The 26,640-nt window shown below is 42.4% G+C and overlaps 4 protein-coding genes and 1 pseudogene across 4 annotated transcripts; 3 read left to right on the top strand and 2 right to left on the bottom strand.

Annotated features, from left to right (window-relative positions):
- The first annotated feature begins 4,639 nt into the window (after positions 1-4,639).
- Positions 4,640-7,074, top strand: LOC116196941 (ethylene-responsive transcription factor ERF054). Its single transcript, XM_031526903.1, has one exon. The coding sequence runs from the start codon at positions 5,150-5,152 to the stop codon at positions 6,419-6,421; it is 1,272 nt and encodes a 423-aa protein (XP_031382763.1). The 5' UTR covers positions 4,640-5,149; the 3' UTR covers positions 6,422-7,074.
- Positions 7,075-9,113: 2,039 nt separating this feature from the next.
- On the bottom strand, positions 9,114-12,170 carry LOC116194019 (annotated as a pseudogene).
- A 520-nt stretch (positions 12,171-12,690) lies between these two features.
- On the bottom strand, positions 12,691-16,147 carry LOC116197424 (protein STABILIZED1). The gene has a single exon (XM_031527569.1). It carries the CDS (start codon positions 16,022-16,024, stop codon positions 12,938-12,940), a length of 3,087 nt encoding a protein of 1,028 aa, XP_031383429.1. The 5' UTR covers positions 16,025-16,147; the 3' UTR covers positions 12,691-12,937.
- Positions 16,148-16,846: 699 nt separating this feature from the next.
- LOC116197425 (probable polyol transporter 4) lies at positions 16,847-19,461 on the top strand. The gene is made up of 2 exons (XM_031527570.1): positions 16,847-17,405; positions 17,595-19,461. Exons 1-2 carry the CDS (start codon positions 17,219-17,221, stop codon positions 18,962-18,964), a joined length of 1,557 nt encoding a protein of 518 aa, XP_031383430.1. The 5' UTR covers positions 16,847-17,218; the 3' UTR covers positions 18,965-19,461.
- A 771-nt stretch (positions 19,462-20,232) lies between these two features.
- On the top strand, positions 20,233-22,871 carry LOC116197358 (probable polyol transporter 4). Its single transcript, XM_031527480.1, has 2 exons — positions 20,233-20,816; positions 21,193-22,871. The coding sequence occupies exons 1-2, from the start codon at positions 20,606-20,608 to the stop codon at positions 22,560-22,562; spliced, it is 1,581 nt and encodes a 526-aa protein (XP_031383340.1). The 5' UTR covers positions 20,233-20,605; the 3' UTR covers positions 22,563-22,871.
- Positions 22,872-26,640: the final 3,769 nt, after the last annotated feature.

Raw genomic sequence — 26,640 nt, 5'->3', positions numbered from 1 at the left:
CTAAATGATATGTGCAATGAAAAGAAAATCATTATAGACAAAATTGGGGGGCGTGCGTAGCCTGGTGCATTAGGATTTTTAATTTTCAAATATTTGTTAATGAAAGCATTTAAACTTAAATTATCAAACATTTGTTCATCGTATTAAATACGTTTCAGATTGTTTAAAATATTTTCTAGAAAGAGTCATATTCTGAAAAAAAGGATAATATATTATTAGTCCTTGAAAATTTTAAACTGCAAAACTAAAATACAAAATCCCAATTTGTTTTACCAATCTCAATTTCCTTCTCAATTCAATATGTCACCAAATTAAATATTTTGAACTTTTTCTAGGGACTTGTAAGAAAATTAAAGGGGCAAAATCAATTGATAAAATATCTAGGAGATAAACGCATTTTTATGGGGCAAAAACATTAATCTTCGTAGTTTTTACATATATAGTTTAAACAGATCCCATATCGGGGTGCAATTGCCTCCCCTAAGCTTAATTGCCTCCGTCCCTTTGTATAATCAGACAAGCAGTTCAACAAAATTGATTTTCAGCTTTAAATTTAATTACTCTAATTATATTCTATATATCATTGTCAGACTTATTGTTGCGAAATGTGTATTTTAATCAAGTAATTTATAAGGTGTAGATGTTCTTGGTAGCTAGTATGCGCAATTGTTAGTGGCTGCAGTTAATAATTGATTGATATATAGTGGGAAGGTCGTCTCATATTCTCATCTTACTAATCTATCACAGATGACATGTCGAAAGATTCATTTGCTTGCCGATACGGGGCAGTGCAAACATGTATATAGCGTTTTAGCAGAACGTCTGTCTTGTCGGATGGATCTTATCTACGGAATAAGATAATATAATTAATTTAATTGATAAAAGAACTGCATGAACCAGCACCAAGTCATTTGTAAATCACTATTGGATAAAGTTAAAAGTCGTACCCTGTATATCTTATAAAACCGAGCATCTATTCAGCGAAAACTTTAAAATAGGTAAAAATCAAATTTTTATTGCATGCACGTTTTAAATAAAATTTCAAGATCATATCTCAATAAAAAAATCACCTTCTAACAAAGAGACAACGAAATATAACGAATTCACAAATAAATTTATTACATTTGTACTTACTCTTGTTAGATTCGGCTTGTTTTGATCGATTAATGGAACCGTCCAATTGTTTGGTCTCTAGCTCGTCCACACGAATGTGTCACCGCAAAGAGTAGCTTCCTCTCAATCCATCTACTCCAATCTAGATCACTAAACTCGAACGGAATCGTCGCGGAAAGAGAAGACCGCGTCAAGGTAGTCTTGGACAACACCAGTTCACCATGCCAATGCAGCTGAGCTGGAAATTTTACCAAGCATCTCTTCCTTCCTCTCTCACTTTCCGGGAGCAGTATGGGCTAATGAGGCACAGGGATCCTATTGGAATTGGGATCCAAAAGAAACTTGGGCATTTATTACTTGGACTATATTTGAGAATAAACAACACACCCAGAGTTAACATGACATCATATATATTTATATAGATTTACCTTAGGGATCTAATTGCAAGTATTAATTAATTAATCAAAAATTAGTCATTGCACTTCAAGTGATCTAATGACTTGCCTTCCTCCAAGAAAGAAAGATTATTTTAGTTCTTGACACAAGTTTCCACTTATAGACAATCTATTCGTAAAAACTTTCAAAATAAGAAAACTCTCATATTTCATACTTATATTTAACCTTGATGTCGAATTTGAATTTGAGATGAGTTAGCCCCCTTGGAACCACATTGCAAGCCTCATCCGATAACTAATTCCTAATTAATTTTCTTAGTTGGAATTAATTCTTTTTCTCGGCTTAAAAATGCTCAGTGTGTATGACTAACTAAGTTCATCACTAAGTGGCAATGGCATTATAAAATCAACTCGTTTAACATAATTAGAAATTTTGTAGTAAAAAGCATAATTTTCCAAAATGCCATTGACTCTGAAAGTTTATGAGTGACGCCTAGCAGCATATTATGACAATCCAAATAGTGACGAATGTATAACTAATATATTATGATGAACCTGTGACCGTATACATCATGCACTGAATCCCCTGACTGCAAGATCTTGATTTAGCTAGGGCCATGGTAAATGTTAAACCCTTTAGTCGACTATACGGATCATTTGATTTCATTCTTGGATCTGCAACACTTAAAACATGAACTCTTTTCTATTCAAGTCTATCTACCCCGACCGAGGATTTCTCCATCCAGAATAAAACTTATATCCATAGGACATTTTTCTTGTTTTCTCAGATTAGTGAATCTCATCTTGATCGGACACCTATCATCTCTAAGAATAACTAATTAGGACCACCATATGCCGAATACTCATACTAAGCACAAATATATTAGCAGTAGCAAATCATAATTATCCATACATGAGATAGCATTCAATCTCAGGTCTAAGGATTATATGCATTAATACGATCTAGATAATATTCATTGACATTAGTAATTACACTGAGAATATTATCCCAGGGTCACGTTCAACTACTCATTATATAAGCATCCAGATGTATGTCATAACAACGGTTGTCAGATAGCATGAGATTATTATATCTTCATTAGTATCTATATATTAATCATAGATACAGACGTAGATAACGATCTATCCGGAGAGATAATGCCCACTTAAGTCTCTTAGGGTCGTGACCAGTTTAAAGATATTCTTACCCAACTATTCCGTCACTCATATTCTTAACTCTTTAAAAATGAAGTATTCAAAATATCTTAAGAACTTTATTATAATAAATATAGACAATATATAAATAATAGAATAACCCTTATTGCCATAAAAATAAATTATTCAAATACATAAACTGATTTTAGGAGATATCACTAACAATATATTCATTAAATCGGGGAATTTGGCGAGAGCTGGTCGGATGTGAATTCTGAATAATGATTTGAGAGCTGTTACTTTGCTTCGATTGGGTATGAGAGCTGTTCTTAATTCTTTAATTGATTTGCATTGTCATGCGCGAAGGCTGCGCTGTGGGCTACGGCCTTTATTATCGTAATGCTGTCAAATATATATATAGCATACATCCAATTTCTGAATCTATATTGGATTTGGTCATCTCGTAAAGTTATAACACTCGTGTGACACATTGATCAGAGAGACACATCACGGTCTAAGGGTCGATCCAAATCGAGCGAGAATGAAGCGACCCCGCAAGTCGGCAGCATTACAAAGGGTTCGCCCTTGTGTGGAGAGCCAAACATATCAAAGATAACAACCGAACCAATAGACGAATATATATCGATTTGGCCATTTATATATTCAATAATTAATTAAGTAGAAGTCATGATTGCATTTGACTATTGTCTCCTGTTGGAGATCTACATTACAATTGAGAAGAATCACTACTCTTCTATATATATCTCTGCTTCGAATCGATTTCCAAAAGAGCGTTCATACCTTTCTTGATTTTGTTATCAGAATATATGCATATATTATATATTTACGACCACGAATTGCAGGTTTCCAAGATTGTTTTCCGATAAAACTGTAACAAGTTTATAACATGCAGTAGCATCGTAAGTTTCCTTTAAATTTTGCACGGCAGGAATAAAATTCGGTCTAAACGGTCTTGGAACTTTCTTCTGTCCTCTCTCCTTCAGTGAGCAGACCTATTATAGAGAGGAGAACAATAACCTTAGCATCCGAACAGTTGATAATTAGACATATATGAAGTCAAGGTCTTAATTAGACAAAATGTGCAGAATCACCGTCCACTGCCCCGCCTCCTATAGGATCTAACTAATTTCATGCAGAGCAATTGCAAGTAGTACTTCATACGGTTTTTTCTTTTTAGTCGGAAGGATAAAGAAGCACATAAATCCCACTGATGAAGACTGAATCTAAGACCTCTTGATTTCGCATCGGCGACCTGTGCCGTTGTCCTAAAACTCTTTCATCGGTATTTTATACAATTATTATCATAGGAAGGGAGATATAGGAAGGTGGGAAAGTCTCATTGGCCTTCGAAGTCGAATCCAAAATCTCTTAATTTTCTGTGAAAACGTATATCACTACACTATACATGCATTTTTGTCGTGTCACATTATTAGTGATTTTACCAGAGAAAAGGGAGGGACCAAAGTTTTGATATATACACATGCAATGCAATGAGGATTGACGAGAGTGGGTGTGGTCCTAGGGAGATAATTGTAGGTTGTAAAAGTTGGAAGCAACAACTAATACGTTTACTTTGAGCAGTTGACACTTATTTTCTTTAAATTCTCAAATTCGAGTCTTGTAAGTATAAAAAAATTTTGATTGGAGAGATTACTTATATCAAATCTATTCGAACTATACTAATCGGGATCTATTAGATTTTCGGATGTCGAGACGAAAGAAAAGAAAAGGAAAAAGGAAGGAACAGGGAGACTATTTTTGAAGTGAAAGCTACGATATGGGGAAGAACAGTCTATGGTGGGTCCGGCCCATACACTCAGCCCAACCAACCAAACATGCCCCCCCAAGATATTTATCACTCTCTCTCTCTCTAAACTAAAGAGTCCGAATTCAAAAGGAATCCGTTTCTTCTCACATATAAAGCCCCCCTCAAACTCCCCCCTCATAAACACAAACCAAATCCTCCCTCCCTCCCTCCCTCCCTCCCTCATTCCTCTGCTCTCCCCTCCCCCTCGCTCTGCCTCCAGTTGCTCCCAAAACGAAGGAATAGAGTCTGCTTCGATCGGCACCCGTGATCGTATCTCCTCGATTCTTCGCCGCCTGCTCGTTCGGTTGCCGCCCTTCTTTTGATTGCTCCAGTCAGTCAGGCTTGAGTTGAGATGGATCGTTCTTCTAGATGTGAAACCTTTGGAATCCGATTCTGCTTTTTTTCCGTCTGATCGGATTATCCACTAAATTCAACTCCCCAGAGATATAGATTCCGATATTCGGTCCCCTCCCCCCTCCCCTTGTTTTTATCATTCTTTGACCGAAATCTAATCTCGGGTTCAATTTGCTTTACCTGCTTGTAGTTTTGGCTTCGGCTTACATTTGATTTGAATATTTCTTTCGCAACCCGAGCGATCCATCTCAAACTTCCTTTGATTGAGAAATTGCGAGCGAGTGCGGGCGGTTATACGGAACTAATGGCGGCGGCAAAGAACACCGGGATTTCGAACAAGGGTGTCGATCAAAAACTGGAGACGGGCGCGGGCCAAGATTGGGAGCGAAACAGAGCGCAGGGCCTTGATTTCAGCTCGGAAACCCAACCGTGGAGGCTTCCGGTATTTAGTGAAGCTTCCTCGTCGAACAGGCCTCTCAAGAAGCTCCGAAGCCCCGAGAGGCAACGAGAACCTGTCCATTCCTTTCCTTTCCCGCCACATCATTCCTCTGCTCCTATGGTTTCTTCCCAGTCGGCCGGTCCGGTTCTGCCTTCTTCGAGATTGATCTTTCCTTTCGCAGTCGATGGATCTCAACAGCACGTGCAGTACCAGTACCCCCACCAATTTAGGTCGGCTCCGGTTCAGCCTGCCCAGCCAAACCAGCAGCACATGATCTCTTTCGGCTCCCAACAGCAGCAGCAGCAGCAGCAAATGAATGTTAACTACATGCCGTACCCGACGGGCAATCTACAGCAGCAGCAGCAGCTTCTGCAGTACTATAGTGAAGCGCTAAACCTTAGCCCGAGGGGGAGGATGATGATGATGAACCGGTTCAGCAGGCCACAGGGTCCACTGCAGCCCATCAACACGACCAAGCTGTATCGGGGGGTGAGGCAGCGGCATTGGGGGAAATGGGTGGCCGAGATTCGTCTTCCCCGGAACAGGACCCGCCTCTGGCTCGGGACCTTTGACACAGCTGAAGACGCGGCCATGGCTTATGACCGCGAGGCCTTCAAGCTAAGGGGGGAGAACGCGAGGCTCAATTTCCCCGAGCTCTTCCTCAATAAAGACAGGCCAGAGGCAGAGTCCTCTGTTCCAAGCTCTTCCACATCCCCTCCCCCGGCACCGGCTGAGAATACGATTGCGAATTCGCCGGAGGAAGATCCCTCGGAACTCCCTGTGCAACCAACAGACGGCAATCCGGATGGTACAGAGTCGGGAGTGACCGAGTGTGAGCTGACGGCAGCAATAGGAGATTCCGGAGGAGTCTCCTCGGGTTCTCAGGAGATGGTATGGGGGGAAGAGATGGCGGAGGCTTGGTTCAACTCAATTCCGGCAGGGTGGGGGCCAGGGAGCCCCGTGTGGGACGACCTCGACACCACCAACAACATTCTCCTACAGTCTCGCCTCCCGTTCAGCGGCTTGAATCAGCAGGAGTTCCTGGACACCGACTTTCAGGGTGACAACTCAGCCCCGGCCTCGGCCTCGGCCTCGTCCTCATCCTCATCTTCCTGTCCCATGAGGCCATTCTTCTGAAGGACCAAGATTAGAACTTCAGCCTCCCAAGATCATCCCTACTCTCTCTCTCTCTCACTCACTCACTCACACATACACAGAATCTCACAGTAGTTCCATCAGACATCTTCACTGGTTGAAACATTTTTTTTTTGCAGAAAACCAACCTGTGATTTTCAAACCTCGTCCACGTCTCTTCCACTCCTTTTCCATTGGGATATTTCACTCACTTTCACCACATGGGTTGCTCATTTTCCACAAAGCAACATGTGACCTCAGGGTTGTCTCATCATTTTAGGCTTTCATTCACCATCCACTTTGGCTTTTCCTTTGGCTACACTGTCACTTAGGTTGTCTTGTCTTCTTTTCTAGTTCTTGCTCTTCCATCATCTGCATAGAGGCTGCGTATTTCAAGCCTTTTCAGCATGATTTGGTTCACCTTTGTTGTTATCACTACTTACTTAGTTGACATGATGTAGTTTGTATATGATTTTGTTGTTGGGACCAGAGCAGTCTGTACGCGGAGACGGTTTTGTGATCTCCCTTTCGATCGGTCCGCCACGAGCTGTATTTTTTGGGCTGTGGCGGATGCAAGGGTTGTACTCTATTATGTAATGTTTTGCGTCCCATTCTGTTAGTGCTAGCAATATATGGATCCATTTGAGAATGTTCAACTACGTCTCGTTCTACATAACGTCTGAGGAATTGTTTCCCAAGATGACCGGCCATGGACCGCTATCCTTTAATTGGTCTCCGGTCGCAAGCACCAGATAAGGGATAATTGGATTGAAAAATATTTTGAAAAGACATGACCTAAAGTATTATGCTCTAAGTCGATCTCGCTCGAAATGTAGGTTTAAGAACACCCATTTTTAGTGCCTTTGGCCCCCAAAGCTTCCTTAGGCCGCTGAGGCACGTTCCATGGTTGTAATTGAAAAGCAATGAGAAGGAAACTGAAAAAATACTGGCAAGAAACCGAATCTTCATTTCCCCTACTCTGTTCATTCGAAATGAACAATCAACAGCGTCGAATCGAGTTTGAGACTCCGTAATCGATATTGTTTATGATGTTCAATCAGGAAACCTATCCCTGTCAGGATAGGAAGACATAGTTTATTACACCTTATCTTGAAGATACAGATTAGCAAAGAGTGAAGAGGAATTAGCACCCCGAGCACATGATTAGTGGGGCATAGCATTCGAAATGAACAGTCAACAGCGTCGAATCGAGTTCTGAGACTCCATACTTGATATTGTTTGCGATGTCCGATCACGAAAAGTATCACTGTTGGAATAGCTAAGAAGAAATTGTTGTCAATCACATCTTGTCTTGAATATAAAGATTAGAGAGAATAAAGAAGAATTAGCATCCCAAGCACATGATTAGTGGGAATAGCATTTGAATTTAATTAATTAAGATGTACAGAGAAGATTGAACGAGGTTAACTAATAATAGACAAAGACGCGATGAAAGGGAAACGGGGCGGGGCCCAATCCACCGGCCCATGAGATCATTTGCTGCATTTTCTTATTTGGGTGACGGCACGATAATGATCAGCTGCTCATGAGAAACTAAGCTGATATTATTATGATATTGCTGGAAAAATCAAGCCTGTTTTATTAAGTACTTGAAGAAATTTGGCATATCGTTAGGGCGAGGACAATATAAATAATACAAATCATAGCACTGCAAAATATCTAGAGATTCTAATACTAAAATCAATTCAATAATCAAATATCTAGATATTTGTCATCAGGAATTGATGGAAATTTTTCTGATTTGGTAAGGGTTCATGAATTGAGTTTCAGTCGAGTCCATTCAACTGCACAAGATAATTTAAGAACTAAAATATCCAAAAATTTAGGGGATTTACGTTTCTAGATTTCTCCTTTGGGAGGGGATAAAAAAAAAATCCAAAATCCTGGGGACGAATCAGAACATCAGGAAAATCCAGTGGAGGGCATAAGATAAAATTTGGCAAATAATTAATGAAACCAAATCACGGCATTTATGGGACTAATTTGATATATCAGGCTGCTTAAGCGGCCCCCACAAATGGCAAAACATTATGCTTGAGGTTAATTGCTGAAGGTTTGTCCTTTTAGACTTGTCTACATCAAGGCCTATCCATCTAATGGCTCCATTTCACTTAATTAATAATCTCAATTCGCGAGAACCCGAAAATAGTGGTCTGCGAATGACAAAATTGCCATATTCTAACTTAATTTATCGGTCACCACCGTCCATGAACCTTGGTAGCTAATCTTTGCATGATTGATTGATCGATCACCCACTCCATGATGCTTATTAGCACCTGCAGCTGTTGTCACTAAGGATTGGTTGCCGCCCGATGCGAATGATGATTACGCTAATTAATCTTCTACAGATATTGTATAATAACTAAATCTAGAATGATGATTAGCACTAATTAATCTTCAACAGATATTGTATAATAACTAAATCTAGATATCGGTCGCCAATTTGTCCTCCCGTGAAGGTGATTTGATATCGCTTCATTCGTTGACACTGGAACGTCACTTGGACACGTTCAGTGGAATCCACAATCCACGGGTATTATCGAATGGCTCCGACGGTGGCTCTTCGTTCCCGCTGATTTTATTGAACACGGAACACAAGCCCCGATGATCTACTTTACCCACTTCTTGGCCGAGCAGAAGCAGCCCTTTTCCACACCAAATGAATATAAAGCAATTGAAGACAGAAAGCTGAATGATCATCATAAAATCATACTATTTTTAGTACACCAGACTTAGATCAAACATGCAAGCATCCACATCGCAATGTAAACTACAACAATGAAATTTGACACAGGGTGATTAGACCTACACCGATGCAGTAATATCTGGCTGAGATAGGTGGGTAGGTTATCCTGGCCTGACTTTGGCGATGTCATAATGTTTGCTCATGTTGGTAAGGTAGTCAGGAATCCTGTCATGGTGGATACTTGTTGGCAGTCTTGGCCAATTTTTTGACATCGTCCTTCTCCTTCTGCTCGTTACATTTGCTTTCAGCAGGTGTTAGATGATCATCATATGGAGCAGCTGCCTTGCTTTCTTCACTCGTTGCTCTGCGTCCTTCGCATTCTTCACTGAGCTCCCCAGTTCAGCCTTGTCACCTACCTAGTACACCATTGGAATGGAATACACTAAAGTGTTGTCCTTCAACTATGTCGTAGGGGTGTGCACGGATACCGGATATACCGGAAACCGGTCGGAACCTACCCAGTAAGGTAGGGTCCGGGTAGCTCGTATTGAAAATATGATAGGGTCCGGGTATCAAAATAAGGAACCGGTGAAATTCGATTCCGGTTCCGGTTTCAACCTATAAGGTACCTAGAACCAGAACCAGAACCGGTATCCGGAACCGGATGGTAATTACTAAAAAAAAAAAAAAGAAGGTAAAGTTATTATCAGTCTCAGTCGGCAAGACAGGAAGGAAGGAACGCTGCTCAGCTTTCGTCTCCGCTGTAACCTAAATCGGCTTTCGTCTTCGAATCTCCACTCCAGCTCGTCTCCGTCGTCAGTCGCCTCAAGTCTTCGACTCTCCACTCCAGCTCCTTTCTGCCTCGCCTCTCGACTCCGAGTGTGCTCGTAATCCCATTTCCCAGTAAGCTTCTGTTCTGCCTCCTCTCCGTCGCTCTCGTTTTCGACTCTCGACTCTGGCCTCTCTCCGTCGCTCTCGTTTCCGACTCTCCTTCAAGCTCTCTTTCCCGGTGAGATTCTCCTCTGGACTCCTATGCTCACCCAATTTGTATAAATGGCCTCTCAGCCACTGTTAGTCCGTTATGTTAAAACCCTAAATCGGCTCTGTACTCCCTGCAGCTCCTTTCCGTCGCTCGCCTCTCGTCTCCAACTCTTCTTGACGCCCTCTTTCCCAGTGAGATTCTGCCTCCTCTTTTGTCTCCGACTCTCTCTGGAATATCTGAGGAATATGAGGAATATCTCCAACCATTAATGGATAGTATAATTTGGTTACCGATATATATGAGGAATATCTTTCTTTGGCATTTCTTCATGTAAAAGAAAAGCTATTAATCGAATGTCTTTATTTGGCATTTCTCTGGATCGCACCCACACAATGTTTTGTCCCTGAGATTAAGAAGAAAAGCTAACTTTTCTTCTCTTTATTACGATACGTGAATATATATTTACTTGTCTTTGCTTTTGTCTGGGTTAATTCTGGTTAAGATCAGCTTCACGTGACTGTTCTCATGAGTCATGAGTTGCGAGACAAACGTTTCACGATGGACTGGATATTTCCTGGTGTGACCAGTATCTCGTTTTTAATATCTATACACAATTAGAAAATGCTTTTATCCGATAAAATAAAAGCTCATGTTTCTCTTGTTTATTACCAACACAGTATATATATCCTTCTGTTTGGGTTAATTTTGGTCTTGACGTGTGCTTGTTCTCACAAATTAAGAGGCTAAACACTAAAATAAATTGGATGGTAGACGGGGGGGAATCAATATCTCGTTTTTAATATCTACATCCTTTTCGGATGTTCTTTTGGGGCAATTGGCTTCTGAGGCATTACGTGTGTGGTCCAGTCCTCTTCCAGTGGCTTATCTGGTGGGCTATTTTCATGGATGATCAAATCATGTTTGTCACTTTATATCAGGGAATCTAATAAAATTATTTAGCTCCATTTCAAAACTTGATCAGGTTGATTCTATTTCTTAACAAACTTTAGGTTAATTCTTTGTTCACCTTTATGTATTTGCTCTGTTTTTTGGGCTCCTGCTATGAAGAAGTAGTCTCCATCCTCGTGTTCTAGATCAATCTAAGGTTCTGTTGTGAGGAAACAAAACTTTTTGTTGAGCAGATTCATATCTACATTGTGATAGACATTCTGAATGTGGCAATTTCCTCCATTGGTGCAGCAACGAGGGATATTGATGAATTCGACAATCCAGTAGACAAAGTTGGTCAGGGACTTCACAATTCCCTTCCCCTGCCTATCAGATTAGATCCTCTGAGTTATCTTTTTTTAGTCCTGTATTTTTTCCTAAGATTAAAGTGTGATTTGTCTGCTTTTGGATAGATAAACTTTTTAGTTCGTGGACCGTATTAGTCCATGGTGGACGTATTGTGAGGAAATATTATATTTTGTTGTGTGAGATCATATTATGGATGTTTAGTTTTGTGGATGGATTGATGAGACATTATTTTTTATTATTGTGGATTAATCTAAATCTTTGTCGATATTATATTTGCCGTGATTACTGATTATGGGTGGGATGTTTTCGGTTTTATTTAATGAGACAAAAAAATTTACAGGTTCCAACAGGGTACCCCGGAACCTGTGGTATAATACATGTTCCGGATAGATTCCGGTTCCAGGATTCAACAGGGTAGGGTCCGGTTCCAAAATCTTGAAACCGATCCCTTACAGGATAGGGTCCAGGTATCATGAAAAAGACAGGGTATCCGAAACCGATCACTCCTACTATGTCGGAATCCGAGACCATTATTCAAGACCCCAAGCTTCCGGTCCCCAAGCAAATAAAAAGCAACTGAACAAGCACTACACAAGAGAAGGTCCTGTGATTGCGAGTTATGCCAGGAAAAGGAGAGATGACTGATCCTCCTCCCAACTTGCTATCCACAAACCTGCTGCAGCATCGTCAGGACGATGCTCATCATTATGATTCCTTTTCTTCTTCTTCACTCCTACAGCCTTCACATCCAATGCTTCACCCTTCAACTTCAGCTTGCTACCAACAATATTCTCTAAGGCTGACATCTCTCTTCCTGCTAGAGAGCACTTATCATCAATTTCATAGTTTCAAGCAAATCTATCATAAGCGACAGCTTGAGCATTCCTGCTTGCAGATGGGATCCCCAAAAGGCCCTTGCTGGAGGGATTTCAAAGGAATGGATTACTCCCAATCTCCAAACAAAAAGCCTAATTCAGAGAGGACTTAATCAGTTATGAGGAGAGTACCATAATATGGCAGACACAACCTTATAATTAACAAGAAATCTCTCAAGCGACATGACCTGTAGATCACTCATCAGCACACCATCAAATAACATATAATCATACGATGACTCGTATTGAAAACTTTAATCCCTTAAGTTCGAACATGAAATGACTCAAGCTCTAGTTGAATCAAGGCCAACCAACTACAGGGGAGGATGACCTCTCTAGAAATTGATGTGAACGTTATCCATTGCGCAACAGCATCGGAATCAGCCATCCATAGGACATTTATGAATGCAGCTCTCAACTTTGATTTTTAGCCAAACACCTCACGGCACGCTTTGATATAATGTGATTAATATTGAACAGAGTCCACTGTCCACAAAATCATAAGGAGCAAGATATAGAGAGGCAGCTAGAAAAATAAGATTAAACTTACTCTAAAAGCTTCAACAACTCACAAGTAGCATCTACATAGCTTACAAGTTTCAAGAAAATAAATGACTCTCAATCAGAGATAGTCCTGCCTCTACAGCTAAGAAAATCTTAGTAGGCTGATACATGTGTTCTCAGATTTGAAGATATCTCTAATGCTTTCCATTATTCTCGGCAGCAATCTCTTCTCTACCGATCGCGACGGCAACCTTCTTCAAGATGGCTTCAGTTGGCTGGTGAGAGTTCTCCAAGGCTTTGGCGACCACCTGCCACTTCTCTCCATGCTTCGGTTCAGCAGCCACGCATCTCTCCAGCACCTCTCTCTTGGTCTCTTCAGACCCATACTGAAGCTCAAGCTTGTAATACAAGGCCCAGAAGTCACCAATATCGGGAGCAAGGGTGACTGCCTTGTTGAGCCACGTGCGCGCCTTCTCCGCCTTCCCATCTTGCCAGAACAACTTGGCCACAGCAGCGATCACATGCGGGTCCTTATCACAATTCTTGAGGGCGTCTGCACTCGTTCTTTTTCGTTCATTCCGTGGGGACATCTCGATTTTTGCAGCCCACAGAATGCCGCTCTTAGGGCACTCCTGCAACGCCTTCGACATCAAGTTATCAGCCTCCTTCCTTTGGCCATGCCTGCACTCGGCCCTTATAGCAGCAAGCCACAGCTCAGGGGTCTGCGGGTTTTTCTTCCGGGCCACCGTGAGAACCGCCCTAGCCTTGCTCAGCCCCTTGGTCTTCTCTTCAAGAATGGCTAGAGAGAGCCAGAGAGGTATGCAGTTGGGGCAGTGCTTTAGCCCCGATTCATAAGCCTCCCTCGCTCTATCCAAGTGATCAAATCGCTCTTCTAGCTGCCCAAGCATCAGCCACAGCTTGAAGAAAGAGGGGAATCGCTGCAAGCCCTCATCGAGCAATCTCCTCTCCTCGGCGGTATTCCCGAGTTCTCTCTCCACAATGGCAGATTTCATCCACACCCTCTCAGTCCCTCCTCTCTCTCTCGCCTTGGCGAGAAGCATCCTCGCTCTCTCAGGCTCATGGTTTTCAAACTCCAGCTTAAAGGCAGCAAGCCATATCTCTTCAGAATTTGGAATAGAAGCGTAAGCTTCTTGAAGGATCGCTCGGGCACCCGGCACATCCCCAGCAAGCCACTTTTCCTTAGCACCCATTAGCCACAGAACCTCTGCCTTTGGGTTGTATTGAACAGCTTTGACAAGCAAAGCATCGAGAGATTCCCTTGTGCCGTGGCTCTTCTCAAGCTGTGCAGCTTTAAGCCAAATGCTCTTTTTCGTCAAGAACACCGTCAGAGCATGAGCATAAATAGCTCTCGCAGTTTCAATAGACCCTCTCTTCTTGCACTCCTCTGCATCAGCGACCCAAGTCCTCTTTCTATCCTCTTCTTCGACTCCAATCCCGATCGTATTATGGATAATAGCCTGGCACGTGGCAACAGATCCAGCTCTCTCTGCAGCCTCGGCCTCCTTCATCCACGCCTCCCTATCGATCACCACACCTTCCCTCTGCAAAGCCCTAATACCCCTTTCAATAATCTTCCCGACCATGGAAGTATTTCCATTAGCTTCCTCCAATTTCGCAGCAGTGATCCATATAGCAGGCTCTTTGGGCAATCTCTCCCTCGCCCTGTTCAGCACCTTTTTCGCATTATCATACGTCTCCAATCTCGCAAGAGCAAGCCACAACTCAACATGTAAAGGGCAGCACTCCACGGCCCTGTGGAGCAACAGCCTCGCATCCTCTTCATTTGCGAGTTCCACAACTGCCTTCCAGAGCCTAACAGAGTCGGGAATATGCTCCAACCCCTTCCTCAACACCCTGCTCTTGTTCAGATCACCATGCTCCAATTTTGCTGCCTGCATCCACAGCTTAACCGAATTAGGAATCGACTTGACTCCCCGTGCAATTACTGCCTTTGCCTCGTCAGGGCTTGCAAGCCTGCAAGCCTCGATCCACACATCTTCATTCTTAGGGCACTCCTCACATCCCTTCCGTATCAACTGCCTTGCAGCCTGAATTTTCCCGGCCACCTCCTCCAGCCTCGCAGCAGCAATCCAGCCTGGTGGATGTTTCGGGTTCGTCTGAGTAACACTCTTCAGTAACAGCCTTGCCTTCTTGATGTCCGATATCTCCGCATCACTAGTGATCTTCATGCTCTTCAGATCAGTCAAGTACCCTTTTGGATCCACCACGGTTAACCCTGAAACAGAATCAGACAGCCTATCAAGCTTCAACGATAACACAGTACCTCTCCCTTCACCAACTGCGGTCAAATCGGTGACAGGGGTCTGAGCCCATGGGGTCTCAGTTCCACCAGCAGCTCGGCTTCGGGGGTCCAAGGCCGTGACGTGCTCCTGCTCTTGTCTCGCCTTCTCAAGAAGAGTGTCAGGCACCGGGACAAAACTCTCGAACCGCTTCTTCTTGTTCCTCAAGGAGTAGTCCCCAATCTCGGGGATGCTGTCCCACTCCTGAGCAGACAAAGTGTGAAGCTTCCTCTTCAAATCTGCAAACTGCTCTGTGATCTTCGGGTTCGAGGCACGGTACTTCTCAATTTCCTGCTTCAGCCTCGCCTCCCTCCTATCTTTTCTTCGCAAGTCCATCCTCTTGTCGATGGCCTCCCAGACCGCATCAGCCTCCTTGTCGTCCTCATCATACTCAGCAGAAGCAAAGAGACCCACATCATTACCCTCAAATTCATCGAATTTCTGGTTCTCATCATAACCCTTGTCATCTCCCTCATCATCCTCCTCCTCCTCACCGCCCTTCCCTCGGCCACGTCCAGCGCCAGTAGAGGGAGCACCAGCGCCACCAATTGTGGTGGCAGACCTATCGGGCAGGTCAGGCGCAGCTCGTGCAGGACCAATATCAGACCGGGTAGTGAAGCCGGTGGCACCACGTCCAAGACCGGCCACGTAATTCGGCGGAGGCTTGGAGTTGAGGAATTCGAGGCGGGGGCGAGTGGGAGGAACTCCGGGGGCTTGCATCCCGCCGAGGAAGGGGACGTGGAGGGTAAGGGTTGAGTTGGGGCCGACGCCCAGCTCGGAGAGGAGAAGGGAATCTTGTGAGGTGAGCAATCTGAGGGGAGAGGACAAGATCAGGCGTTGCAGGGAAGGCGGGATTAGGGATTTGGAGTGGAGGGATAGCTTGAGATCGTGGAGAGTGGCGGTGCTAGGGTTTAGGTGCAGACAGATTGTCTTGCCGTTCGGAGCGAAGACGAACACCATCGTTGGCTGCTGCAGCTACCAGAGGCGGACGTAGAGAGAGAAACAGACAGAGAGAGACAGACCTCTGTGTGAGCGCTGAAACGCATCAAGATCGTAGGAAACGCCGATGGCTGTCGCCGGTCAGGATTAAGGCGGTGACAGTGTTGAGAACGGTTCCGATTCGAGGATACGGATCTGAGTCATGACCCGACCTACCCGCTGGACTCAGATTTTGGGCTTTCAGAGTGGGCCCCAGATTTATTGGATATCGGCCTTTTTCAGAAGTGGCTTTGGGCCTTTTTTCATGGGTTAGAAGTCATGGGCCTATTAATGGATAACGTAAAAGGGAAATAAAGGGACATAAAAATGTCGTACAACTGACTTCTAGATCGTGCATTGCACTTCTCTCTCGTGCCAGCCATTTTTGAACTCATTTTAATATTTGATAATAAGGTTTCCATAACTTCCGAGAAGACCAGAATTCTGTCCTTTCAAAAAAACGGCGAGAATCGACTCTTACCGTATCCAACGCCACAAATTACAAAATAAGGTGGGTCTATTCTGGATAAAATGTAAACTAATTTTCGAATGCCAGAGTACATGCAGAAAAAACATAGACTACGCTTTGATATTTAATCAATCAATTTTTTTTTTTTTTTTGTAAAGTCAAGGCTTTTAATTTTCGGTGACAACTCTTGACTATTCCGCGCAGGACACGGAGGGTAGCTCCCTTGCTGATTCTGCAAATGAGGTGAGCAAAGGGAATTGTCAATACGTGAGTGCTACTACTCCCATATTCCATCGTTGCAGCTGTTCTGTTTACCTCGAAGAAAGCACCATCCCAACTTCTCGTTTCTCCTTGTTTGAACATATTTTTCTCCCATCTCTGTTACGAAGTGGGCAGTCCAAATCTTTGATGTTTTCCAAATTTCAATTCTTGTTCTCTGCTTTGTGCTGAACGCGTTAGCATGTGGGGTTGGGGTTGGGGTTTTCTTGTGGGTCAGAAAGGAGGGGACCCCACCTGATAAGTCCTCTTTACTTATTCTCTCCTTCTTCCTAGCTTCATATTATACCAGATCTGAGAAGGTGCGGGGGCAACCTCGGACTTTCAAGTTTCATCAGATCAGAGCCTCTTGAATTCTACCGACAACCGCTTCCTCGGCTGTTCTTATGACACTCCGGCCTGCTGTTTGAGACCCGTAACGGCGAGAGGAGATGGGATCGGTGGGCGCTGCGGAAAATGGGAATGGGGATGCCCTGGGGAGGAAGAACAAGTACAGGAGGATGGACTCCCAGGAAACAGATGATGATTTGGGGTCCGACGACAGGGGCAGAACCACCAGAAAATATGTGTTCTTCTGTGCCGTCTTTGCTTCTCTCAACAATGTTCTCCTCGGCTACGGTAAACCATGCTTTGCCCCTCGTTGACTTCCTGTCGAGAGTATTTTTTGTTCCTGTCATCTTGTTCGTGAGTATGAATCGTATTTCTGCTAGCTTCGATGAGTATGTCAGGACTTGATTTTGGTAGTAGAAAGTTTTTTTATTTTGATCGAGATTTGCGCTCAAAGTCGAGGCTTTTATTGATATGCAGATGTGGGGGTCATGAGCGGAGCAATTATCTTCATCCAAGAAGATCTGAAAATAACGGAGGTACAGGAAGAAGTCCTCGTCGGGATTTTGAGCATCCTGTCTCTCTTCGGTAGCTTAGCCGGCGGCAGAACATCGGATCTCATTGGCCGTAAATGGACTATGGCCTTGGCAGCCATCATCTTTCAATCAGGAGCTGGTGTGATGACCTTTGCTAATTCTTTCGCAGTCCTAATGATTGGCCGCTTCTTGGCTGGGATCGGGATCGGCCTCGGCGTCATGATTGCTCCAGTTTACATAGCTGAGATATCGCCCTCCATCAACCGGGGCTCTCTCACTTCTTTCCCTGAGATTTTCATTAACTTTGGGATTTTGCTTGGTTACCTGTCTAATTATCTCTTCTCGGGCCTACCGGTTCACATAAGTTGGAGGGTGATGCTTGCTGTTGGAATGCTCCCTGCTATCTTCATCGCCCTCACACTTTTCGTGATCCCCGAGTCTCCAAGGTGGCTGGTCCTGCAGAACCGAATCGAAGAGGCTCGGGTGGTACTCTTGAAAACCAATGAGAGTGATGCCGAGGTCGAGGAGCGACTTAAGGAGATTCAGTTAGCTGCAGGGATCGGAAGTTCGGAGAAGTACGAGGAGAAATCCATCTGGCGCGAAATCTTTATCCCGTCTCCTCCTGTCCGTCGAATGTTAATCGCTGGCATTGGGCTCCAGTGTATCCAGCAGATCACAGGAATTGATGCCACGGTCTATTACAGCCCAGAGATATTCAAATCTGCTGGTATAAAGAGTAACTCGAAAGTTCTAGCCTCGACAATTGCTGTTGGTGTCTCGAAGACTGCTGCCAACGTGGTTGCGATAATTCTCATCGACAGATTGGGAAGGAAGCCCCTGCTGTATATCAGTACAATCGGGATGACAATCTGCTTATTTAGTGTGGGAGTCACTCTCGCTTTCCTGAAGGAAGGAGAATTTGGGATTGCAATGGCAATTCTTTCCGTGTGCGGAGACGTTGCTTTCTTCTCCGTGGGTGTTGGTCCTATATGCTGGGTCCTGACTTCGGAGATTTACCCATTGAGGCTGCGAGCTCAAGCGGCAGCTCTCGGGGCTGTGGGGAATCGGGTTTGCAGCGGTCTCGTTGCCATGTCATTCCTCTCGGTTTCTCGGGCAATCTCAGTAGCGGGAACCTTCTTCGTCTTCTCAACGGTCTCAGCTCTCTCTGTTGTGTTTGTTCACAAGCTCATCCCCGAAACAAAAGGCAAATCGCTGGAGCAGATCGAGTTGCTTTTTCAGGACCCACACGAATGTAATGGAAGTGAAGTTCAGATGGGGGATGCTGAGCATCTAGTGCAGAAAGAAGTGATCTGAGCGGTCAGTTGAAACGTTCATTTCACTAGCTAAACCCCACCGTGTGTCTCTCTTCTTGAGATCAGTTTTAACTGATACAAGCCGTCCTTCCTGAATTTCTGCTGCTCGAAGGGATCCACGCCTGAATCCCCAAGCACCACTGAGCTTGGTAGAGACTGAGAAGCACAAACAATTCTTTTTCGAGGTAGTTTTGTAGAGGTTACCGATTATTCTACATCTATTCATAGCTTACAGGATGACCTGAGATGATTAGCAATCTCCTTAAAGCGGACAAATGCATCCATCTGGTTCTTTCATGTTTGTCGCCGGAAGTGCTCGCCACACGAAAGAGTTTGTTATTACTGAATATTAGGCAGATATATAATAGATTTGAATATGTGAGATTTATTACAATTTGATCGATATGCATATCATATGTTGTAGAGATCATCTCCTCTATAAATAAGACTACTCTCCTCGCTCTTTATCAAGTGAGTGAGAGCCTTCTTTCACTGAAATTTGTTCTAATGCCAATATAGTGTATCCAATCTTTCGCGACCTAGACCGTTTTATATCAATCTTTTAGGCAATTGAATGATCTGAACAAGCTGTCATTATATGCATAGGAAGCCCGGAGGAATTCTCGTAAAGAACCTGAAAAAATGTTTAGTTAGCACATTCAGATTCATTTGCATGGAATTTTCACCAGATCCTCCCAGCTAATATTTATATCCCCATCGTCTGCTATAGATTAAGACACCATCTGATGCTCTCATCAGCAAAATTGTAGGTGCAGCAAAACTGGACCTTTTCTTTCAACATATAAACTGCTCGAGACAGAAAATTCACGTGGACCGGTAAATTGAAGGCACATGCCATTTGAAATCTTCAAACGGGGATCTTATAATAATTCGTAGCAAGTCAATTATGAACAAATAATCTTAGGTAGAACCCGCATCATATGACTGTTCTGTTTTATCCAATATTGAGATCATAAAAGGAATTGGGAGAAACGCAACAATCAGCTCATTTAATTCATTCAGCTGAGCCCCAAAGGATACTACCAGGGAATCCGAAAAATGTTTTCTTATTATATCCAGATCCTCCAGCTCAGATTTATATTCTCGTCATCTGTTATGGACGCTATTTGATAATCGCATCAGCAAAAGTCAGTCTTCCAGCAAAACCGAACCATTTCTTTGAACACGTATATCGCTCGAGACAGAAAATTCACCGTGGGCCGGTAAGTTGAAGGCACTTGCAAGTTTTCCACACATTTCAATATCTTCCAATCAGGATCTTATACTAATCGGAAGCAATTCATTTACGAACGAGCCGCCTTGGGGTAGACATCCAATGTATAACTCCTGTATTCTATCCCATCCCACTTGCGCCAAAGAAATCGGAGGAAACGTGACGATCACCTTATTTTATTCACGCAGCTGAGCTGTTCACCTCGATAGTAACATTTTTGAAAGGGTCGGCCAAGATTAAATATCATTCTGCACCGAAACCTCCCTGTACCGCTTTGTCCTGTTCATTCTTCATTACAGATCTGAAGCCAAGCTTGGACTTTCAGTTTCAGACCGTTGACATCGTAGCAGACAACTGATGACTATGTTGTTGTGATGTTCTGAGAACTGATTCGCAGCAGACAAAGAGATGGGGTTGGTGGGTGCTGAAGAAAATGGAAACGGGGACTCCCTGGGAAGGATGAACAAGTACAAGAGGATGGACTCTCAGGCCATTGATGATGACGATTTTGATGAAGTGGTGAATAATCATCCGGGGTTCCACAGAAACAGAAGTACAAGGAACTACGTGTTCCTCTCTGCAGTTTTTGCTTCTCTCAACCATGTTCTTCTCGGCTATGGTATGTCTTTCTTTTGCCTTTTGTATGATTAGCTTCTTGAAGTAGCGTTGAAGGCGAGAAATCGTACATAGCTCAGTGGTTCTTTTCAGTTCCGTTCTGTAAAGACTGATTCTCCCTTTGATCTGCTCTCCGCTAGCCCTGAGAATCCTGGAGAATACTGTCATATGATTCTCGCCAATAGAAGTTTACTAGCAATGCGAACAGTGTCATAGGTAGTTCAGAAAGCATTTTAAGCATAAAAGTTGTAATCTTGACTCGGGTCAATCCCGATACTGATCTTAACCATTGGAAAGTAATAGACTTACTCAAGGTTTGCAAGTTTCAATTTTTCGAGGCTGGCCCATGGTCTGCCATTCATTTCTTATTGGTTCTGCAGATGTCGGGGTCATGAGCGGAGCAATCATATTTATCCAAGAAGATCTGAATATCACCGAGGTACAAGAAGAAGTTCTGGTTGGGTGCTTGAGCGTTATTTCTCTTTTTGGTTGCTTAGCTGGGGGCAGAACATCGGATCTCATTGGTAGAAAATGGACGATGGGCTTAGCAGCAGTCGTGTTTCAAACTGGTGCTGCAGTGATGACCTTTGCTCACTCATACCGAGTCCTAATGATCGGTCGATTCTTGGCCGGGATTGGGATTGGCTTTGGGGGAACGATAGCTCCCGTTTATATTGCCGAGATATCTCCAACTGCTAGTAGAGGCTCCCTCACTTCCTTCCCAGAGATTTTCGTAAACTTTGGAATTCTACTTGGGTATATTTCAAACTATGCTTTTTCTGGGCTGCCAATTCACATCAGTTGGAGGGTGATGCTTGCCGTCGGGATTCTTCCCTCCGCGTTCTTTGGCTTTGCACTCTTCATAATTCCTGAGTCTCCGAGGTGGTTGGTAATGCAGAACCGGGTCGATGAGGCTCGAGCTATTCTCTTAAAAACAAATGACCACGAGGCTGAAGTGGAAGAGAGGCTTGCAGAGATTCAATTAGCTGCTGGAAAAGGGATTAATTCTGATAAGTATGAAGAGAGAGCTGTGTGGCACGAGTTGTTATTCCCTTCTCCTATGCTCCGTCGGATGCTAATCACCGGCATAGGAATCCAATGCTTCCAGCAGATCACAGGAATAGATGCCACTGTTTATTACAGCCCTGAGATTTTCAAAGCTGCAGGTATCAAGGACAACTCGAAACTTCTCGCTGCAACTGTTGCCGTGGGTGTTGCAAAGACTTCATTCATATTGGTTGCGATAATTCTCATTGACAAGCTCGGTAGGAAGCCATTGCTGTCCATCAGCACCATCGGCATGACTGTTTGTTTATTTACATTGGCTGTGGCTGTCTCATTGCCAAAGGAAGGACAGTTTGGGATCGCTTTATCGATTCTCTCGATCTGCGGGAATGTGGCTTTCTTTTCTGTTGGAATCGGGCCTGTTTGCTGGGTGATAACCTCGGAGATTTTCCCACTGAGGCAGAGGGCGCAGGCATCAGCACTCGGAGCAGTGGGGAATAGGGTGTGCAGTGGATTGGTTGCTATGTCTTTCCTCTCGGTTTCACGAGCAATCACTGTAGGAGGGATGTTCTTAACATTTTCCGCGTTCTCAGCGCTTTCTGTTCTCTTTGTGTACAAGTATGTGCCGGAAACAAAGGGTAAGTCCTTGGAGCAGATCGAGTTGCTGTTTCAGGATGGAATTGATTGGGAAGGAGCAGGGAGTGAAGTGGAGTTGGGAGACACCGAGCATCTCATGCAGAAGTAATACCCCGGTCAGATTTTTCAGCATTCCGATCTCTCTCCTTGGAGATTGCTACCCAAGAGATGGATAGATCCCACATCGAAATTTTTTGTTCTGCTGCACAAGTCTCTCACCAACATTACGGAACATAATGGAAACTCAAGTTGCATTGTTCTATGTATTACTTTGAACCGCACCCAAAACTTTTAAGCTCAGATGTAGATCTATTCTTGGGTATCGAACTGTCAGTCCTCAAACATGCAATGAATGTAACATGGCAGCGAAAAACATTATTGTTATATGTTCCAAACTGCAGATAATTCTTCATTGTCATTGAATCATCTCTCCTCATGATAAATCAGATCAACCGACTATTTTCAAACAAAATTGTGATGAAATTATAGCTCTAGAGAAGGAAAGCGCAAAAAAGATCTTACACTAATAAATATCATTTTTCACCTGAACCTCCTTGTATGATTTTGTCATGCTCTTTTCCCCTTTAAACCCAAGCTTGGACTTTCACAGTTCTAATGGAACCATCAAAATTCTCGTACTAAGACTTTTTCAGCATGTTGCTGTGATGTTCTGATCAGTCACGTAAAGCAGGCAGAGCAGACAAAAGAGACGAGGTTGATGAGTGCTGAAGAAAGTGAAGATTGGGACTCCTTGGTTTTGTGCAGTTTTTGTTTCTCTAAACCATGTTCTTCTCGGCTACAGTAGGTTTTTTTTTTTGGTTGTTGTTGTAGGTCTTTCTTTTGCCTATTGTATAGTTAGTTTTTTGCAGTAGCGTAGCCATTCAGGGTAAAAGTAACAAGTAGCCTTCTGATTCTATTCAGTTAAGTTATGCAGGAATCGTGCACTAGGTAGTTCAGAAGGAGTCTTATTAAAACGTAAAGACGGGTAATCTTGGCTCCAGCCCATATCATTATTAATCCCTAGCATTGCAAAGTAATAGGCTCTTCTCACGAACAGAAAATTTCAATAATGGGAGGAACTTATCGGGCCTGTGCATCACAATTCTTCTTAAGGATTCTGCAGATGGAGGAGTGAGGTTGAGCAATTATATTCATCCAAGAAGATCTGAAGATCACCGAAGTACAAGAAGAAGGCCTTGCCGGGTGCCTTAGCATTCTTTCCCTTGTTGGTAGCTTAGCTGGGGGCAAAACATCAGATGACATTGGTAGAAAATGGATTATAGCCATAGCGGCGGTCGCGTTTCAAACTGGTGCTGCTGTTGCCCACTCATTAATTCCAAATCCTAATTATCGGGCGATTCTTGGTCAGGATTGGTGTTGGCTTCAGGGGAACGATAGCTCCACATGTCTCCCCCTGCTAGTAGAGGCTCCCTCACTTCCTTCCCGAGATCTTGTAAACTTTGGGATTCTATTTGGGTATGTCTCAAACTATGCATTCTGGGGGCTCCCAGTTCTCATGAATTGGAGAGTGATTAATGCTCGCAGAGAATCAGATCAACAACCAATTACTTTCAAAGAAAATTCTGATCAAACCATAGATTGATAGAGGAAAAGCACGAAAGGGATCAAACCATAGATTGATAGAGAGCATATGCATACGCTTTCGTTTAGGAATAATAAAATTTCGTACTAGCTTTGATTCTCGCTAATAGAACTACTTATTTTAATATGCAGCTGTGTTGTTCACTTTGATACGCTAGCAGTGGCAGATCCATGATCTTTGATAAGCGGGTAAACCGTCATATGATCTCTTACTATTAGCTTAATTAGTAACGTACATGATATTATGATCGACAGTTTTTGGAATTCACTAAATTCAAAATACAACTTTAGAAAAAAAAATACTCTTCAAGATTTCCTATTTTTAGATCTTTGTGAATTAGTGACCCCATTATCAATGTTGTTAAATACATTTTTTTTCAATAAGTGATCAAATAATACATCACATTCGTTGAAAAATTCTTCCATCTGCACGGTGAAAGGCGAATGGCAAAAAAAAAAAAAAAAGATTATTAGTATCATTATAGTAAAACTATTTTTATAAGAGATGAGATGTCTTGGAATCTTGAGAGAGAAGTAAAAATATCAAATTTGATCACTCAAGCTATATATAAGCGGCTAATCGAGGAGTAGTAGAAATATAATTCGTTATCCTTATCTACTAAGTGAAATGGACTAATATCGTAAAATCAAGATGGCCATAGGCTTTCTCATGATTTTGTTGTTGCTCTTTTTCAAGTTCCGTACTCTACCATCGATGTTTCTCGTTCGGACTCTGGGTCTTGGGATGCAGAGCAATTCGCTAGAAGATTCGCTCGTATCACCACCTACGCCGAGCCCACCGTCGTCGAACCATCCTGCAGGGGGACGTCTCTGGTGGCATTTTAGCCGACAAGCGCATATTCATGAATGCAATAAAAGAATGATATACATGTTCTTTGATGTCCCAAAGGTATTATTGGATCGAAACTAAGCTGTTGTCCGATTGTCAATTTTACAACATATATAATCATGTTAGGCTATGCTTGGGATTCCTTTAACAACGACAAACAAAATGATTTATCCCAATAAGCACGCCCTCAAATGAGACAATTCCAAAGATAATCACACGGTCCAGCCACCTCGTGTGTATGATCAAATAGGCTTTTCAATATTCAATTTCTTATCCGCTGAGCTCAATAATCAATATGTCCGAAGGAGGCAGGCAACACCTCGTAATTTTGTCGTCATCTTCTTCTGTCCTTTTGCGGCAATCGCATGTCAAAATCCGATGAAACACAAATTCGTCCTCTCAGTATCAGATATGGATGGAAGCTTCTGGGATGCCTTCCTTTCCTAAACAAGGTCCCCTGGCCTACAAGGCCAATATATATTCAATTATAAAAAAAAAAAAAGACATTTATTCCCTCCGCAAATTAGAGCTGCTAAAAAAACAAAACTCGAAAAATCATATCGAAATTAATTCGAAAATCCGAAAATATGATCTGTTATAGTGCAATTTTTGATGAAATTTTTGGACATGTTTTTTTTAAAGTTAAAAACCAAAAAAGTCAAACTGCAGGAACGTGTAGGTCTATTAGATATTTCTTCCGTTGAGCCTGTGTCATGAAATAAATTTCTTTTTGTATGTATTGCTTTATATCTCTATTATAAGTCTTTAAAGCAGGCTCCTCGAGCCCGTCTGTCAAGAAGCTTACGTTCTTGTGATGTGAGTTTACCTCGTAAGATTTTTAAGTAATTCATCAACTCTTGGTTGAGTGTATCTTCATTTACCTACTTTAATTTAATAACTTACCGGAAGTAATTAATAAAAAACCTTAAAGAATGTGAAAAGTGAATATGAGTTTATTAGTGTTGTAGTGGTATAAACTTGATTAATTATACATATTGTCTTGTGGTCGAAACTTTACTTTCCACTTTTCTTATTTTTGTTACTCTTTTCTTTTTTATATTTTATTTAAAAAAATACATTTTTGATCATATAATTTTGGTCTTCAGTCAATTTTGTCCATATAAATTTCAAAAAAACAAAATCAATCCTATATATTTGGTCCACTAGACAATTTTAATCCGTTCCGTAGAAGGACATTACAAAACTGCTGATATGGAATTGATGCCATTTATTTTGCTCACGTAGTAATTTGTTATTAATTCTAAATTAAAATTATTTTAAAAGTAAAAGAAAATAAAAATAAAAATAAAAATAAAAATAAAAATAAAAATAAAAATAAAAATAATTAATTAATTACATTTTAAAAAATAACCCCGAGGGACTGGGTGGTCGCTGAAAGCGAGGACCGGATCAAGGACTCACCCTTCCGGGCCCCCTTTAAAGTGTCACATATTATACGTCCAATATTTTATATGGATAGTGAACTTTTAAGACTCGAAGTTGTAAATGTGTAATTCCTGTTATCACAAAATGTATGAATTATCATATATTTTCAATATTAATAAGAGAAATATGCATGATTTAATATATCTATTCATATGGGAAGTTGTATTGAATTTAATATTCATATACTATTTCTAAATAAATTTATAGGGTAAATTACACTGGTGGTCCAAAAAGTTTTAATAATGTATCATGTTGGTTCAAAAAGTGTTTTTTGCTACTGATGGTACAA

Source organism: Punica granatum, chromosome 2, assembly GCF_007655135.1.
Source record: "Punica granatum isolate Tunisia-2019 chromosome 2, ASM765513v2, whole genome shotgun sequence".
Classification (NCBI taxonomy): Eukaryota; Viridiplantae; Streptophyta; class Magnoliopsida; order Myrtales; family Lythraceae; genus Punica; species Punica granatum.
The sequence above is the reverse complement of the archived record's forward strand: the minus strand, read 5'-3'. Positions and strand labels throughout refer to the sequence as shown.

What these genes read in the sequence shown, in the direction of transcription:
- LOC116196941 (XM_031526903.1), top strand. Translation starts at nt 5,150, where the DNA reads ATGGCGGCGGCAAAGAACACCGGGATTTCGAACAAGGGTGTCGATCAA.
- LOC116197424 (XM_031527569.1), bottom strand. Translation starts at nt 16,024, where the DNA reads ATGGTGTTCGTCTTCGCTCCGAACGGCAAGACAATCTGTCTGCACCTA.
- LOC116197425 (XM_031527570.1), top strand. Translation starts at nt 17,219, where the DNA reads ATGGGATCGGTGGGCGCTGCGGAAAATGGGAATGGGGATGCCCTGGGG. An exon ending in CAATGTTCTCCTCGGCTACG is followed by an intron (nt 17,406 to 17,594) that starts GTAAACCATGCT and finishes ATTGATATGCAG; the next exon opens with ATGTGGGGGTCATGAGCGGA.
- LOC116197358 (XM_031527480.1), top strand. Translation starts at nt 20,606, where the DNA reads ATGGGGTTGGTGGGTGCTGAAGAAAATGGAAACGGGGACTCCCTGGGA. An exon ending in CCATGTTCTTCTCGGCTATG is followed by an intron (nt 20,817 to 21,192) that starts GTATGTCTTTCT and finishes TTGGTTCTGCAG; the next exon opens with ATGTCGGGGTCATGAGCGGA.